Here is a 19,315-nt window from a genome sequence, read left to right on the forward strand (position 1 = left end):
ACAAAGTCATGACTCATTTTATTCACTTATTATACTTATTATATTATTGTAAATAGTGTTAATATAATTATCATGTTTTCTTGCCATTTTACTCTTTATTTTTTTAATGCCTTTTTTACAATCTACCTTCTTTTTTACTGTCTATGTGTGTATTGTTCATAAATCAAATCAAATTTATTTATATTGCTATGTTTATATGATATATATTTATATAAATCATAAGAGAGTTACATTAAGGCACTTTACATAGAGAGCAGGTGTAGACCAAACTCTTTACAGAGTTGTAAAAGAGATGTAACATATCCCTCCAAAAACAAAAGCAGCTCTGTGACAGTGGCAAGGAAAAAAATTCTTTCAGAGGCAGAAACCTCTGGCAGAACCAGGCTGAGGGAGGGCAACTATCTGCCTCGACTGGTTGGGTTGAGAGAGGGCAGAGAAAGAAACAGAGGTAGTGAGAGAGAGCATGATGGCAAGGAAATGTGGGGGGTTAGGGGAATGGAGAAAGCACAACAGCACAAGAAGAGTAAATTTTATTTTTAGGAAATGCAAGCAAAACATATAAATGTAAACAGTGATTGAAGTCTGGTACAACTATATGTGCATTAGTAAATATTAAGAAGGGGAAATAGGGTTTTTAGCAGAAGAAATAACAATGAGAAGTGAGTTGTAATGTGTAATGATAATGGTAGCTATTGCAGCAGCAGGTACTGAGCAGGAACATGTAGCAGAGATGATTCAGCACCTGTAGGATGGGGACAGGAAGAGAGAGGACAGGAGGGACAAAACAACTATGACAGGAAGAACTGAAGTTAGAGACATGTTGTAATGAACATGCATGGGAGAGAGAGAGAGGGGGAGAGAAAAAGGGAGAGGTACTCAGTTTATCCCCAGCAGTCTAGGCCTATAGTGGCATAACTTAAAAAAAAGTAATTATACTATCAACTTTTAACTGTAGGCTTTGTCATAAAGGAAGGTTCAAAGCCTGATCTTGACAGCTGGACCCCCAGACCGATACTAGGACTTGGTTCCATAAAAGAGGAGCCTGATAGCTGAAAGATCTGCCTCCTGATTTACTCTTGGAGACTCTGAGAACCAGAAGTAAACCTACATCCAGAGAGTGAAGTGGGACTATAAGGAACCGCTCTGAGACACGATGGAGCTTAGTCATTATAAGCTTTGCACATTAAGAGGAGGATTTTAAATCCTATTCTGAACTTTGCTGGGAGCCAATGAAAAGAAACCAGCAAAGGAGAAATATGGTCTCTTTTTCTAGTTCCTGTTAATATTTGTGCAGCAGCATTTCAGAGATTTTTTGGGACATTGTGATAGTAATGAGTTACGGTGGTTTAGTCAAGAGGAAACAAATGCATGGGCTAGTTTTTCTGCGTCCTCTTGAGACAGGATGTTCCCAATCTTCGCAATATTGCATAGGTGAAAGACAGCTGTCCTGGAGACCTGTTTTATATGAGGACAAGTTAGACAAGCTCTAATCTGAAATTGGATTTCCCACCCATTCACTGCATTATTATGGCTGCTGGACAACAAAGCGATTTCCCTGTCATGACAGCATTATGATGGTGAGTCTGAACTTTTTCAATGAGTCAGATACGTAAAATACACGCACACATATACTGTATATGTTTGTGAGTGTTTTCTTCATAATAATAATAAAAAAAAAAAACTGTAAAAAAATATATATACAAATATATTTTGTTTGTTTTTTTGTCTTTTCTTTTTTAAAGGCTGTCCCTCTGATCAGGAAAGTGCATTGTTTATCTATACTTTACATTTACAGTATTCCCTAGCTATCTCAGTCTGATTATAGGATCCATGGCAATAACTATCAGATCGAATTGGATATCACATTAGCAACAGGAAGAATTAACCAGAAATAATAATCGTCTTAACAACGGATGGAGAAGCAACAACTAATCCCTCTTGAAAACAAAAAAAAAATTCTAAATTCAGAAGTTCATTATCATTAAAATCAAAAGGCACTGTTTGCTTTTGTATTGTTAAGGGGTCGGATGTTAACCACCAACATCTTTGAGATTTTCAGTTTTGATTTGAAAAAGCATAAAATGTATTTAATCTCCATTGTGAGTGAGTCATATATTGAAACAAAAGGAGCTCACAGCCTGTTTCATACCCCTGGTCAACATTACCTCTTCTTTGACAGGGCCCCTTCCTAAACTGTAACAAAGTAATCTCTGTTTCCACACCTAAACCAGTCTCAACCACAGCCAGACTTTAACACATGGAATCAAATATTTATGAGACAAGAGTCAGAATAGGGAGGCTACTGCTGAGGATGTGACATTTATCTTCATTCTGCTTTTAGAAATTATTGCTCCACTTAGTGTACATATAAAATGTGTGTAGGGGTACTACGGTACAGTCTGCTGTAGACCTGCTATGAGCAGAAGCAGAAGGTGTGAAATACAATGAATCTTGACATCAAAATTACAGTGCACTGCTGAATTGCCAGTGACGCTCTCACACTGCAGAATCACATGGAAATAACAGTGTGTGGCATTTTCCGGATTGCAGTGAAAATGCCAGAGGCAGTGCCCCCGAAGGAGGATGACTGTGTCCTGGCTTTCCTCCAGCAAGCGCAGAGCTTCCATTTGTTCCTGCATCCTCTCATATCCTCTGAAATATATTTAAAAACCAATGAGAGTTCCAATAATGAACAGCAGTGACTGGTTAAAAAACAATGAGCGCCCCAATAATCAACAGTAGTGACTTCCTGTGATTCACCTTCATCTCCAGGTAAGCATTTGAAGCTCTGAGAAGAACATTAACATTAACAAAAAACAAAAAAAAAAAAAAAGAAGAAGAAGAAGAAAAACTGTGGAAGAAAACATCCTGAGAGAGATATAAGGACTCCATAGTTGAATTTAGTTAACATCAGACCGGGATCCAGATGGATGGATTGATTCCCTGCCCTAATGCTCACACACCACCACCTTTCATTTATTAAATATGGAAACAAATCTTCTCCAAAATTAGTTTTTTTATTGTTATGATTGTTTTTCTGATCAGCTCAGTGACATATTTAAACAAGGTTGTTTTGAAGCTTTTGTTTAAAGTGCAACTGCACATCACAAAGACAGTGTATTTGTGAATTGTATATTTTCACTTATAAAAGGCATTTATTGGGTCTCAATTTTCCATTCATACTTATAATTTTGTATTATCAGTGTGTGATGAACACTCCTTTTTTGTGTTTCTGGTGGTGCAGCTGCTATTTTTAAACAGAGACTCTCTGTGGACACAGTGGAAATTCACAAACTGAGTTTCAGTCATAATTGGATTTAATTTATTGTAACAAACATGCATGGGGTGACCAGGTTTAAAGAGAAGCAAACAGTCACTGCAGAGACTTGGCCCTTTTTATTTATTTTTTTATCTTTGCCTTGGCATGTATTGTTGTCTCTTTGCATGTGCTGTAATACTTGTATGACCTCACTCACCCAACCTTGTTTTAATGTCTTAATCTCAAATGGATGGCAACAGTATTGCACTAATTTTATTTAAGATCTGATATTGGATTCGAAATAAATGAAACATGCATATTTAAGCTGTTAAAGTGACTCAGATCTCTAATCATATCTTTTTGTATGTATTTCATCTAATCAGCTTCAGTTGAATTAAAATAGCAGCCTTTTCCCAACTCGTCTAGTTTTTAACGCTCACCTCCTGCAGAAGCAAATTAGAACAAATTATTGATAACTTTAGAAATCTGTCTGATCCCTTATAGATTTAACAGGCCTTTCACAAAGGTTACAGTGGGACAAGAATCCTGGAGACATAATTTGGCAGATAATATGAGCTCAAAGTACAGGATGCAGGGGGAGGTGCTAAGGGATGACACTCATGACAACTATCCCTGTGAAACTTCACAGGGAGTCTTCTCTTCATTTCACCAAGCAGCTTGGATCTTTGCAAAGGAGTGAGTTTAGTGTGTCCCAGACTACACATCCTGAATGTTCATAATGCATACTCTCAAACACACACATGCACTTTCACGTGATCATGCTTTCTCCTCATGTGTGCACAGCTGAGGGTCCCATACATAGAGATGTAATCAAACAAACTGTCTCATGTTAGTCTTCAATTATGATTATCGCTAGTAATAATAACTGTAGTAATAGCAGTATTTACTTTTATAATAGTAATAATCATTTGTAGTAGTACTATTATAGTAGTATTATTCTAGCTGTTAAATAAATGAATGAAAAAATATTATTTTTTTAAACAGTGTTTTCATTTCACTTCCTTGTTTTTTGACATTTGGATTCACCTGTTTGAAAGAATGAAAGTTTCAACAAAAGTTTGGCTCTAGTGAAGGCTGTAGTTCAACTGTGGCAGCATCAGCAAGCATAAGAACCATTCTCCTGCGTCCTTCCCCCTGGTGAGCACACCCAACGCTGGACTCAAGAGCTAATACTCACTTCACAAATAATTCGACTAAATTATTTAAAACATGGAAGAGAAAACGCACGCATCAAACTGGTATTTTTTTTCTCTCTTTTTACTTCAGTTAAGAAAGTTACACAAAAGGTGGCAAATTTGTCGACAATAAATAATAAATAATTTTTGTTGCACGGGAATCAACGTAACACTTTTCTTCCAGAGCTTAACTTTTTTCTTGAACTTATCAATTTACATATCTTTGGGGAAAAAAAATCTCGGACAGACACTAACTCACACAAATGTCCCACGATGCTTGTGGCAAAATAGAGGTATACCTTGTTGAAAATGCTTTAGTACTTGGGTCATGTAGGAAATCGTGTAATAAATGAAGAAAGCAGTGCTTTTCCCTCCAAACGTCTATTAGTATATGAAGTGCGTTTATGGATTTAAAAAAAATCAGCAGTCATTGTTTTCTATTCAGAACACACAGCGTTGAGGTTGAGATCGAGGCAGGTCTGTCTCCTGCTCAGAGGTCCTGTTGATCGGCAGAGTCACGGTCAGGTCGTCTCTTTTGGCAACTGGAACCAGGCGTGAGCGGGCAGCACCAGCCGCGATGACGCGTGGATGGACGGCGGACACTCTTAACATCCAGGGCGTTAGAGTATGTGGCTATAGTAAAATCCCATGATTGTCTTCACAGTGTCAAAATACAACCAGGGGGGTTGCTTGGTGCAGTCGAGCGGGAGTTGATGGAATGAACATGGACCGCGGGGTTTAGCGCAGTCAGTCCGTGCGTGTACCGCTCATGCCTCAATTGGACTGGAAACCATGCTGTTCGGCGTGTCTGGAAGCTGGGACGACATGGACGCTACCTCACTGCCTGTCGAATTCGAGCCCGGTCCTCCCTCCGAGAAACTAACCTGAGGGACACATGAAGAGGTCAGATAATATTGAGGCTCCCCGCTGACTGGTGGCTCATGCTGGAAAGTTCGTTGAATTCGCCTGATTTAAGGACGTAATTTCAAGCCATCACAAAGCGAAACTTTACAGTGGACACCAGAGTTTTATTAACGAGTAATTTTGCAGTTGACTGCAGTTTCCTGCAGAACAATGATTAATCTTCAACGAGAAAAGACTCATTGTGCGTTCACCTTGATTACCCATCGGTGTTTTCGTCATTAATAAAGAACGCCGACCCTGGTGTGACCATTTTTTTATTAACAAAACCAGCAGCCTGTCAACGAATACTTTGTTTCACCAAATAACCTAAATAATAATAATAATAATAATAACAACAACAACAACATTTTGACTGGTGTGTTAAAATAAATCACATTAGATATAATATCGTCTGTGGTGATCGATTGGTCATGCTGCAACCCTGTTATTGATCTGAGATGAGAGCAAGTCTCAAAACGCTCCACGGTAAGTTTCCCTGCACTAAAGAGCTAGACTGCGTATCATTCACTTCCAGAAAATATAGCGTGCAGAAAAGCATATGCAGGGCTCTTGTTGTCATCCACCTGGAGGTCAGTACAGGTGCTTTCAGGAGACTCCATCAAAAATAGGCCTAATTAAATTTATTTCCTAAAGGTTTTAAACTTTCGTATGTTTCTGTGTCAGGGGCGAATCGAAAACCAGAATCAGATCACACTCAGAAACGGCCTCCCTCTGCCCGATAAGTTGAATTAAACAAAAAACTAAAGAATTTCTGGATTTTCAAAACTGAACACTGTCTCATACTTTAACCCAGAGCGTCTGTACAATTAATGGAAATAAACTGTAACGTTTTTAATTCGGAAGGAAAAATATAACACGAGAGAAAAACGTTTAGTATGTATGACTATCCTAATCGTTTTATCTACAGGGATATGAACAGAGATCCAGCGGCGTAGGAAAACAATGTGAGGCGTGCTCAAAATCATTCTGGGTTAATTTAAATCATCAATCTTACTGCCTCGCAGAACAGTAGACCCTTAAATGAAATGTACACACAAATATTTGTCGCTTTTTAAAATATATTTATCATATTCGAAAAAACTGGAGAGCATCTGTGCGTTTTATGCCAACATTAGATATAAGTCATGACTATAAAACACTGCAAATTAGTCAATACATTCAAAAAATAATGAAGAAAGGGACTAACCAGTTGCTGGAAGGCCGGCTGGTCGATGTCGCTCTGCAGGGCGAAGTCGCTTAGTACCTTCCAGGGCGGCTGGTAGCTCTGCACCTCCACGGGGTTGGCCTGGATGCCTCCGTCATGCCTCTCCGGACTGGCTGCCACCATGGGGGTCCCAGTCATTCCCTGGATATTCTGCAGAGAGAGACTTGATCAGTCCCGGGTGTCAATTGGGCTCATTAGACATGTCTGTGATGGAGAAGAAGGGGGATTATTCATCTGAAATGAATCCATCAGTAATCAGAGGAATAATCAATGAGTAAACAAACAGATTGTTCAGTGCGCGCCATCTGGTCTTGCAGATCTCTGGTTCTTAAAATAGCTCCAGTCATGTTATCATTTGCCAATTTACAAAGAGGGCGCATAGGACAGACCCGGGAGCCCAGCGTCCAACGTGGCCTTCGACTTGTGTGATTTTACGTTCAATGAATAAAGTGACCAAAAACTATGGACAAACAATGCTGCAGGTTTTAAGGGCAGACGTTACTGCAGATGTAGCCGTAGTGCATCCTTGTGTTTCTTGGTGTGAGCGGTGTCCATCTTTTTACCGTCTTGTCGTTGGGCTGCTGTTGCTGAAGCTGCTTCATCAACAGGCTCCTCTTCTTGTCCTTGCACCGCTTGTTCTGAAACCAGACCCGAATGACTCGTGGGCTGAGGCCGGTCATCTCCACCAGTTGCTCCTTCATTAGGGCGTCGGGTCTCGGATTCGCGTTATAGCAGGTCCGCAGAGTGTGCAGCTGCTTCTCGTTTAACACCGTCCGAACGCGCGTTGTCTTCTCTGGCTGTTTGTGGACATGGGGTCGCAGTGCAGGCTGCCGGGCCGAGATTGGTTCTGCTATTGACAAAGAAAGGAAAAAGAACCAAGGGAAGGGAATCAATTGATCTGTCTGGAAGGAGGCTTTAGTAGCCAGGGAAAGGTGAGGACCAAGCTTGTGAGTTTCATAAAAGTACATTGGACACATAACTTGCAAATCTCATTGTGCGTCTCTTATGGTCAATCTTCCACTAATTGATCTGGCTCAGTAAAACAAAAACACTCAGAATGCTCAACAACATAAGCCAATCTGGCCTGGACTAAACTTCCTCTGAGCACAACCATGTCTCACGTTTCACAAGCTGCAGGCTTCATTGCATTTTAGTTCAAGAACAGCAAAGCTCTGATTGACTCCTCTGGCCCGAGGTCAGAACCTTCGCTGAAATCCACCAGGGCATCATCTCTACTAAAGAGCGTCCAGTTGCTTTCAAACATCTATAGCCTCCCGAGTCCGCAGCTAGTCTTGAACCAGTGATAACCGAGTGCATTTTTGACGGCAGCATCCGCGATATCTAGTCTATATAATAAAGGAGCCCAAGACCAAGACTTTTAGAAAAAAAAAACGCTCTGGCAAATGTGAAGTTATGTCGCCAGGAGAGAGTAAAACAGTTCGACCTCGATCAGTGAATCTCTGCAGACATCGCTCAGATACAACTCCTTGGAGTTAATCTGACCATGGAACATCTCAGTCAGGGTCGATGCAACTCTGATAATCCTTTTATTTATACGTCCTGACCAAATCCAAGAGCGGGAAAAAATCAGGAAAGAGTCCGAGTCGGACTTTTTGTCTGAGGTAGTAACAGTCCTCTCCCACTCCCCGGGGTTTTACCTGCCATTTGCAGCGGTCTGGCAGGGTGTAAGGGACTGAGCGGGTCTCCAGGGCCAAGACTGGCCCGCTCCACCACGTCGTGGTCCGCGCGGCAGAAGAGCCCGTCCTCCCGCAAAGCGAACTCGTCGCCCGGAATGAGCTGCCGACTGCAGGCCACACAGCGGAAACACTCAATGTGATAGACCTTGGAGCGGGCCCGCATCACGAAGTCGTTCTTACTGAAGCCGATGTTGCATTTGGCGCATTTAATCCCGTATAACCTAGGGGGGCGCGCACACAGACACACAGACACACACACACACACCCATACAAAGTCCGATCAGTTACACCGCGGAAAACCCAGCAACTAAAATTTCATTTAGAGATTAAAAAAAAAAAAAAGCTCAATAGTACTTCCACTAGTACTGCTTTATTATTATTATTATTATTATTATTATTATTATTATTATTATTATTATTATTGTTGTTGTTGTTGTTGTTGTTAATAACAATAATAGTTACACTTAAAACAAAGTTGCCTTTGTCGATAAGATACTATCAAACATTTTTGTACATTGGGCCTTGTGGAAAAGCACGAGTCTATGGTATGTAAATTGTATTATTATTATTATTATAAATAATAATAATAATAATAATAATAATGATAATAATAAGTGTTATTATTATTATTATCATTATAATTATAATTGTTGTTGTATTATAACAAAAACAATAATAAAACCAATTGTGTAAATACGTACACTTTATTATAGATCAGTCCCAGTTCTTTTCTAGTAATTTTTCACATTCTATAGAAAAAATCAGTCAGTCAGTGAATGATTAGGCCTGATCACGGGATATGTTTGTTTACCAAAAAAAAAGGTTGGTATTGCTTTAGTCTGTGCGGCCTCATGAGCTTTCAAAAAATTATCTGACGAAAACACGAGTGAAATAATAGCGATAGTGATGATGCGGTTTATAATAAGTTGTTGTTGTGAAGATGGTTAATGTTCATAAACACTGAAAAGACTCCACACGACTGAAACCGGTTCCATTGGATACTCTAAAATAAATAAAATAATAACTATCATTGTAATTATCCCAGCTCCCGTCGCAAAGATGAAAGGGTGGGGTGGGGGTGTGGGGGGAGGGGGGTTGTCCCGTCCTGTCCCGGCATCTGTCCTACCTGATGTAGTCCCGTTTACAGTAAGTCTTTCCGTCCCTGACGAAGCATGTGCAGGACTCGTCCAGGTACTGGCTGCACTCGGCGCATTTCAGACATGCGGCGTGCCACTCCAGATCCGGGGACACCCGTAGAATGTACTGGTCATGGATTTGGTTCCCGCAGCCCACGCAAAGAGACACCAGCCGCTTCTCTGGAGTAACAGTACGAGCAGGATATATCACACACTGATCAAAATACCCTGAATAGTGAAAAAAGTGGTTCACAGCATTAAAGGTAACATTGTTATTATTATTATTATTATTATTGTTATTGTTTTTGTTGTTGTTGTTATTATTATTATTATTATTATTATTATTATTATTCGACGAATATAGATTGTATTAAAAAAAAAAAAAAAAAAAAGATAAAAGCCTTTTAGTGACTTTAACAGGCCGAGGAAGCATGATCTGTCCGCACCACTAAAACCAAACTAACTCAGCTCAACTTGGGAAGAATACAATCTCTATATCCCTTTCCCAAACCAAGCAAATGTCTTACTCTTCGGCGGATCCCCCATGTCTCCCATGTCCACAAAGTAAGCCGACGTTAGGTCCACGGTCACAATGGGCTGCGGCGCCTGGAAGCCTGGATGTTTCCTCCGCTGCCGGGCTGCCGGGCCAGGGGGCTGTGCAGTCAGGCTCCGAGAGGGAGTGTGTGTATGTGTTTGTTGCCGGCGTGTGTGTGGAGCTCTGGCCCTGACAAGCGGCGGGGCTGACGTAGAACATCAGCACGTCATCTGCATGAGCAGCTGATTGGCTCTGCAGACCGTGGCCAGCATTAACTCATGCATACACAGACGCGCGCGCGCGCGCATCTCTTATTGATGAGTATACCATTTGTTTTTTGTTCAGTTAATTTATTTTCATTTTTACAGAAGTAGACAGTGAGTTGAATAATCGTTCAAGAAGGAACAGACGCACACACGCCTGAAACTTTTGATGTAAAGGTGGCAAGTAGGAGGCCCCAGAGTGTGAAATGCGTTTAAACTTGGTCTTAAAAATTTGGAGTGTATAAAAAACCTGCATAATTTTTGCGAACCTAACAGTGCAGACGAAATACGTCTTGGGTAGTTTTTACGGAAATTAAAAAAAAAAAAAAAAACACGTTGTGAACACAGCTCTGAAAATCATCAGCGAGCCGCAAATATAGGACCGTAACTCTTCAACCCAACGAAAAGCACTTGTCAAGCACGAACATGCGCATTCTCCAAAAGGTGTGATCCTAAATCTGAGCGGTGACAGGCCGGGACCCGCAGGGGCCACAGTGCCACACACTAACACGCCCTCTTGTGTTAGCAACAAACTAACAGCAAACACGTTGCGAAGGAACAGAATGACACACAGGACAACTTAAAATGTTTTAAAAATCCGAAGTCACTCATCACACACCTGTATTAGAGGAGATGATGCTTAAATTTGTTCCACTCAAAGAATATTTCCACTTACTATCATTTAAAACGAAATAGAGTCTGTAGATGTTAATATTGTGCTGATCATGAAACATAAAATTAAAATGTCGCCTCTGTGACTTCACCCACAGTTTGGAGGCTCAGAGTTAGCCAGACTCTAGTGGCCATTGGAGGCATTGATAGTCTTGGCATGTTTGTTTTGCCTTTTAGTTGTTGGGTTAGTTGGGTGCTGGGTTATTAAGGATTATTCCGTATTAACCCTTTCTTCAACGTCACCTTCTGTCAAAATTTTTGTCAAAAGTGTTTCCTTCAGTTTGTACTTTTTTCACAGCTGGTTGTTTGTTTGTTATTTATTTATTTATTTATTTTTTATTGTTGTTTTTTTTTTTTTGCTTGTGTGTATTTTCTACACAGTTCTCCCCCCTAGAACAATAGCATATATTAGCCAGAGCTGGACCCCACTGTCACTGCAGCAAGTTCAACACCTTGTGGAGAGAATGAAACTAGCAGCACATGGTGATGCACATGATGAGAAATGAACAAATAAACTCATTAATGAATCATGGGTGGATTATTGGTCCACCTTCTTTATGTCAAGCTCATGTAAAATAATTTTAACACTAAATAGTATGATAAAAAAAAATCAAGACTTATTCTCATAGTTATTATTACCTACTATTTTCTGACTCTCACTCATACTGTGAGCATTGGTCATGCCATGATATGGTTACAACAATACTTAATTTCCAGGTTCTAATTCTCTATACTGTAGCTCCTTGTGTGTTTCCATGCTTATGTGAATCGGTGTTTGTCTGTGTGTGTGTGTGTGTGTGTGTGTGTATTGTCAGCCCATCAGACCCAGCAGTCCACTGACTTCTTTTGGAAAGCCTGTTCTGATTACAGTTTGGCATGTAGTGAAAGACTGTGCTTATGAAAGTAGAGCTCGAGTGGTGAAGAGGAAAATCACAGCCAATGCATCTGAAAGCTGCTGCACTGACAGACCATGTAATTTGTCACCCGGTGAAACCTCATTTTCCTCATCAACAGCACTGTTGTCACAAGTTCAAACACTGATGGAGAAAACTGTGACAGAAAGATTTCCACCCAGCTGTCTGACAGCATCTCAAATAACATTGTCATATTTATAAAAATTTATATAAAATAAATAATCGGTAGACATGGTAACTTGCGTATATTTGTGCAATTTTTTGAGAATACGTCTTGAGAAACCAGTCAGTAAAACATTTTTCATATAGACAGGGTCCTTTTATGGTTTAAAGGCTTCACAATGTATAAGACATTTGAAAATTAAATCAAAATGTTACTTTGAAATTTTTAAAAAGTTCATGCTTATTTGTCATATTTAGGTTTACACAAGGGTAATGGTACAATAAAATGTGCTGGACAAGAAAGCAGTCAACAGTAAAAATTTTTATGAAACTGTATATATATATATAGGCCAAAAGTTTGGACACACATTCTCATTCAAATAAATAGAAAAGTCTGTCCAACCATTTGGCCTGTGCAGTATATATATATATATATATATATATACACAGACTAAACATACATCATAAATGGTCCTGCCATCTCTTGATGTTGTACTAGTCTGACAAAAGATTACATTTTGTCCTTGAAATGTCAATGTTACCTTCTTGATGTGGAAAGCAACACAGTTGCCTCAAGTTCTGACCCAGTCTCACCCTGACCCCTTGGTCTCCATACAGTTCAGATGATCAAATTGGAAACAATGCCCCTGTGATCACGGTATCCTCTGACGTTGCAGAATGCTTTTTCCTTTTTTTCATATTTTGGAAGGGATTTAGTAAAACCAAAAACCAAAAAACTAAATCATACGGTCTATTCTTTATTGTTTAATTTTGCACTTGCATATCTTGTTGATTTTTTTCATTGTGAATTTATTTTGCTTCACTTCACTTCTTTTTATAAATGACAAATGAAATGATGTGTGACAAGAGAATTTGACCATTTCTTTATATTTGGTTCATACAGACATACAGGTCTTTTTTGGTCAGTTTCTAATTTTTTGATTTGCCATCCACTTCATGTCCACACAGCTGAGTTTACCATAGGCTGAGTCATATTAAAGTTCAGAAAGTCTCATGGATAATATGAGAGATAGAGGAACCTCAGCTAAACCTGAAAATTGTATGACTAAAACTGTTCAGCTAAATATTCTTTTCCAGATGTTCCATGTGAAGACATTGTGGAAGACTCTCTAAGATATAAGCAGGGCCATTCATGTTGTTGATATAGATTTTCTGAGCAGCCAGAATGTGATCCTCCAGTTCTCTGTTCTTTCATAGGTTGAAAATATAAAAGCACGACCAAGCTTGATCTGAGTGACCCCTGTGTATGTGCTGCTCCCACCCTTCCTATCTCTGTTCCTCCCACAAACTCTGAGTGATGTCTGTCGAGTCCCTGCCATCACTTCAGGGCTGACTGGGACATTCCAGCAGACAGTCATGCACTGTGGCTTCTACCTGTCCTGTCCAGTGGCAGGGGAGGGAAGCTGCCTCCCATGGGTGCCCCCTCGTGTCCCACAGACCATATGGTCTGTCCTGGGCCCTCAAGATGGGTAAGCTGGCCCATGGACCACCTGAGGCAGCAGGGGCTCTCATAATCATTGGAGACAAGGGCCACTTGACACCAGCTTGACAGATGGTGCTCTAGTACTGCTGCCCTGAACTGCTGCTGTTGCTGCTCGGTGTCTGTGTGTGTGTGTATGTGTGTGTGTTGTGTGTATGTGTGTGCATTCAGATTGAGAGTCACAATAAGGGTGATGATGTGTCAGGGGTTGTTAAACGTGATGGTGGCAGCCTGTCCTCCTTTGTCTCTAGGGCAGCCATAGCCCCAGGCCATGACTGCAGGCAAATTTCATCACACATATGGAGCAGACCCTTAACAACAGATAAGCTGTGTCCCATCTAACCTCACTGCTCTGTTCTTGTTCACAAATTCAGAAATGCGTCTTGTGCTTTCCTGGAGTCATCATCATTCAGCTCAACATATTTTCTTCTCAGTTTTTTTAAAATAAACCTACGAAATTTCAAGACTGACTAAGGAAAATGTTGGATGCAAGCTTCTGAATGATGGAGAAGTGGAGAAATAGTCTCTTCACTCAGAGTACCACCTTTCCAATCGTTTATACACTCTCCACCCAGCTATATACAGGGACTCTGTCAGACACCACGCAAAGCAGACCATTCCCAAATCTCAAAACCCATCATCAATGTTGGTCCATGCTGCAAACTCAAATGTATGGACAGAACAGCCAGGCATTGCTGTATGCTTCAGCAAGAAGCCAAGTACAGACACCCCACCACTGAAAAGACATCCCATGCCAGCCCACCAGACAAATGGCCACAAGGACACTTCCTCCAACTCAATAGCTCCTGATTCTGAATTGCTGCTGCTGAACAGATCTCCGCCAGAGATTACGTAACCTACAGTGCCCAGGTAGTGGCGACTCCATGAGTGGCGCAGCCACTAGCCTTTAAGGGTCAGTTGAACCGTTTCCTTATCCAGATATTCCTGCAAATAACACAGAGTCTCCTGATAACCATGTGAGAATGGATGTGTTTAGTTAGTCCTACACAATAAGAATGTTGCCTTTGCTGATGGAACTTGGGCATCCTGAAGGGTCTTCAGTACAGTGTCTGGCTGGCCCATCTCTAGAGAGTCAGTCCTTTCAGAGGCCAGGTCCAAAGGTAAAGCCCCTGAGGAAAGGGGTGAAAAAGAGCCTCTTGTGGGGAAAGTTGTCCCTTACAAAGAAGAAGTACAGGGAGGCCCATCGCAGAGCGTGCTAGATCCCTGCCACGACATTTAGGTGGAGACTCCACTCTGTCGGCAATGGGCATCCTTTGGACCGGTAGTCCAGTGCAGTGCTTGATTGTGAGTCCCCAATTGCGGAAAGCTACATATGGTCTTGAGAGTGATTCTCAGCTTGCCTTCAACTTTGTCTGTGGTTGCTGTACCAGGCTTTGAAGGAACCTCTGTACTGGCCAGATGTGAAATGCTGGTGTCAGGAAGAAAGGCGTGGCTTTGGCTCCAAATAGGATCTCCAGTCCTCTTTGGGGTGCTGAGGGTTACTTTCTTAATTACGCTCTTAATGCTAATCAATTTCAGCTAGTTCTTTTTCATTCCTTGCCTTGGTGTACTGCTTTTTCTTAGTATGTCCAAAACTTTTTTCCTGTTTCATTGCACATCATTTCAAATACTAAAATTCATTAATTCGCTCATCTTCTACTGTTTATCCATTTCCATTTCCATTTCCAAGGGAGGGGGGGCAATCCCAGTTCAGACTGGACGTACTAACCAGTCTATCACAGGGCCAACACACAGAGACAAACACTAAACACTATTAGTTTAATTTAGTTTAGTTTATTTGCACACACACACACACACAAATACATAGCACAAAGGTACAGCTAAAGATACAGTTTGGGAAGACGCGAGAAAGCCAAAAGGCTTATGATGAGCCCCCACCTAATGTTATTAAAATGAGTTAAAATAAAAATAAAATTAAATAATATAATTAATTAATATTTATTAAATAATAAAAACTAAATTACATACAGAATGTAAAACTAAAGTCATGTTAACCTTAAAAAGCAATAGCCACAAAATATAAAAAGACATGTTGATAAATTGTAAAGCAACACTGAATATAAAGAAAAAAGGAAAACTGAGATTGGAGTAAAGAAAAGAAAAGCTAGAATCAACAGCTTTCTTGATTACACATTTTAATTAGATGCTCTCTAGAGCGACTTTTGAGAACAGATAGAGAATTACAATTGTTGGCAATATGGGAAAAACTATTCCAGAGTTTTACACCTCTATATCTAAATAAAAACTGGCTTCTAGATTCAAGACATTTGGGGAAATGCAGAGCTGAGGACTGCCGTGTTGAATATGAATGAAATTGTGAGTTGGCTGCAAAGTATGTCCTAAACTGCTCAGGAACCTTTTCTTCTGAGGAAAATATCTTGGAAATAAGAACACATATTTGATAACTATTAATATCATAAATGGTAAGAATCTGAAGACTGTTGAATAAGGGAGCAGAAGGAGCATCCCTTTCTGATCGAGATGCAATTCTTTCACAACGTTTTGGAGAATCAAGATTTTTTGGAGAATAGTGGTAACTGCATTCCCCCAAACAATAATGCAATATGAAAGGTAAGGATAGATTAAACTATAATAAAGAGTAAGTAGCCACCGTTTGGTAACAAAGTGGCTCACTTTCCTTATTATACCAGTAGATTTGTATATTTTCTTACTGACCCAATCTTGAGGCATCTCTGTAGACTCAATTAGAATTTTAGATAAATCCTTATTATATGATTTTTTTCCACTAAAAATTGTAAAGTTAGATTTTGTTAATAATTTGATGATAATTTGTTAATTTTAAACCATGTAATAAAGGCATCTAAGCCGACATTCACATTCTTGAAGTTTAAGTTTGAGAGAACCAGTGTTGTGTCATCTGCAAACATTATTGGAGAAAAAATATTTGAGACATTGCATAAGTCATTTATATAGATAAGGAATGATAGTGGTTTGTAATTTGGTTTGTCACAGAAGCGGTGCTTGTGTGACAGACAGGGCTGCATGCAGCCTGCATTGTGTTTCTTATTCTCACAATTTCTTCTCTGGGTCAGGTTTTTTTCCGGTTGGCTCGTTCTTCTTGCCTTGGTGTTATACAAATTCAGCTGTAAATAAAAATATATTGAGGTTTACAATATAGCAACTTCTGAACAACCCATATCAATTTCAGCCTTAAAAATAAAACTTTTGTATAAATCATTCCCACCTCTTAAGTCCCGCCCCTTACGAGTATGAATACAGATAATGTAGATGGCTGAACACATACGGTTAGTGGTGTACTCGCTTATTCCTAGTAGAAGCCACACATTCATAGTAACCAAAGGAGCTACCGCTGAGTGTCTGGCACTGGAAAGTCAAGGATGGCTTGCACCTTGGCCACCAAAGAGTCCACCTGTTATTGACCCACTTGCTTCCACAGGTAAGAGAGACATTTAGTGTAAAAACAAGTTTTGTTGCAGTGTATTTCAGTCTTATCCACTGATTGATATTGATATTATTGTAACTGCTGCTTTCTTATCATTACTGTAAAAAGCGTACATTTTTGGTATACACATATTTGGTTTATGGCAGTAAATTTGTTTTAAATTTATTTGAAAAAAAAACAAAAAAACTTTGGAAGCTGCTGTAATGGAGACAGAGACACTCTGTCCTGTGTGTCCGTACTGACTTGCCCCGTGCTACTGTTTCATAGAATAAATGTACAGATCCTGATCTACTGGGACTGTGTCCTTCATCTTGTGGGCGACAATCTCAAAACAACTACATATGGGTTGTGAGGGGCACCTGTCAGTAACCCTTTAGAAGATCTAACTTGGTGACATACTTGGTGAAACCTACACGATTGACACAGTCATCCATTCTGGGCAGGGAGAATGAGTCTGGCTTTGTAACTGCATTCACTTTACAGTAACTGTCAAAAAACATGGAAGGCTGATCAGATTTCGGGACTATCAGTAATGGAGAGCTCCACGTGCTGGAATTTCACATGGCCAAACCATTTTCTAGAAGACAGATCATCTTTTAACTTCTAAGTTTGGAGTTGGCAGTTGCGCAGTCGGAATGATAACTGGCTGGTTGCGCAGGCCATCCTCCTGGGGACAGTAAGGAGAGTTGCCACAGTAGACACACACGGCACAGTGGGGGTCTCACGAGTAAGATATGGCTTCAATATATTGATGTGACAAGACTTTTTTTTGGCATTTTATGGCTGGCATTTTAATTACATAATCTGGCACACATTTCATCAAATTTTTTTTTCAACTTCATAGGGACTGTGGAATTTCGCCTGAAGAACAGACCCAACAGAAGGTAACAACGTCAAAACCCGGTCACCTGGCTGAAAAAAGCAACTAAAAGCCTTCTCATCAAATAGTATTTTCATTCTGGACCTCATCAGTCAGGAAGCTGCAGGTCAGATCTCCAGCAATGTGTAACCTCTCCCTGAAAGAGCTCACATAGGCCAAACTGTTGTGTGCGGGATCAGGCTTGCCTGTCAGCCTGCTCTCCTACAGCAACCACAGCGGTCCACACACTGTATGCCCAAAGACAAGCTCAGATGGACTGAAACCAAGAGAATCGCGAATACTCTCACAAACAGCAAACAAGAGCAGACTGACACAAGACCGAAACAATCAGCTATGATAAGCTCAAAGAGCTGGAACATTGCAGGTGGAATAATTTGATTTCATTTTCCATTCAACTGACAGATGTGAAAAGAACGACAATACAAATGACATACAACCCAATTGTATGTCTTTTTGATTCGCAAGTGCCCAGATAGAACGTGATCATGAGTCAAACACAAGACTTGGGAACAAAACTCTGCTGGCACAACTTGGCATGCATCACTCTCCATCCCTGCCACTGGAGACCAGTTTTGCAGTAAGAGACCGTCATCAAACAAATTAGACACAGTTGGTGAAGTGCATTTCTGATTCTGTGCTGCAGATACACAGTTAGCTAAAGAGCTGTGAGATTGCTGAGCCCTGAGGAGTTGATCCTTGTCAACTGCCAGACACAGATCCTTCTCAGACAGATCACCAGAAACAGTTATTCTTTTTTGATTAAGAAGAGGGGCTGGCCGAATTGTCCTGATGGGCACAAAAAAGAATCTGACAGGTCCACTAAATCAATCATCTTGCAGGCCTGGGCTCACGTAACAACGCACATGGGAAAAGCAGGGAGCAAGTTGGGCAGTAGAAACACACACATCAGCAGTAGGGATTTCGATTACTTCTGGAATGGTAGGAAACACTTTCTTTCTGGCCAAATTGTTCCAGAGAATCAACCACCGCAACAGGCAAACCCGTACAAGGCCAGACAACAAAATGGATCATCGCATGGACACCATCAGTTTAACTCCCCACAGTACGAGTTCTCTGAAAAAGGCAAAATACCACAACAAACAACGGAAGGTTTTGCAACGGAAACATGCAAAACACTGGTGATAGGAGGTATGTCCCCCTCATTCTCAGCCAGTCACTGGGAATCCTGCAAAATGAATGTTTTAAAGTCCTTGTGTATTTCTTCTGACTTCAGGCTCTACCAAGTGGACATCAGGATGTCTTATGGTGAGCACACACTGTATGATATCGACAGCACTTGGCTTTTTATTTTTGGTAAAACTCATATATTTGGACCTTTTTAAAACTATCATTTGTATATCTTATAGGCCTTAAAACTACCTTATAAGTACAATAATTATCGGATATCTGGCAACACTGATCAGTATTCTGAGTTGCAATTACACTTTGAATAAAATAATAGTCCAAAGAACTCAACAAGTTGGTTGAAAAGGTATAGCTCAGGGCTTAGATGAAAAAAAAAAAAAA

At 40.3% G+C, this 19,315-nt stretch overlaps 1 protein-coding gene across 3 annotated transcripts; it reads right to left on the reverse strand.

Annotated features, from left to right (window-relative positions):
• Positions 1-4,530: 4,530 nt before the first annotated feature.
• Positions 4,531-10,112, reverse strand: isl1a (ISL LIM homeobox 1a). Of its 3 annotated transcripts, none has more exons than XM_029511057.1 (6): positions 9,944-10,112; positions 9,407-9,596; positions 8,242-8,501; positions 7,147-7,430; positions 6,566-6,733; positions 4,531-5,339 (listed from the first exon to the last, which is right to left on the reverse strand). In XM_029511057.1, exons 1-6 carry the CDS (start codon positions 9,969-9,971, stop codon positions 5,223-5,225), a joined length of 1,047 nt encoding a protein of 348 aa, XP_029366917.1. In that variant the 5' UTR covers positions 9,972-10,112; the 3' UTR covers positions 4,531-5,222. The 3 variants fall into 3 exon arrangements, with proteins under 3 accessions (XP_029366917.1, XP_029366918.1, XP_029366916.1); XM_029511058.1 differs by having other exon boundaries at positions 4,531-5,334; positions 7,147-7,433; XM_029511056.1 differs by having other exon boundaries at positions 7,147-7,433.
• Positions 10,113-19,315: the final 9,203 nt, after the last annotated feature.

This window comes from Echeneis naucrates, chromosome 9 (genome assembly GCF_900963305.1).
Source record: "Echeneis naucrates chromosome 9, fEcheNa1.1, whole genome shotgun sequence".
In the NCBI taxonomy this organism is placed as follows: Eukaryota; Metazoa; Chordata; class Actinopteri; order Carangiformes; family Echeneidae; genus Echeneis; species Echeneis naucrates.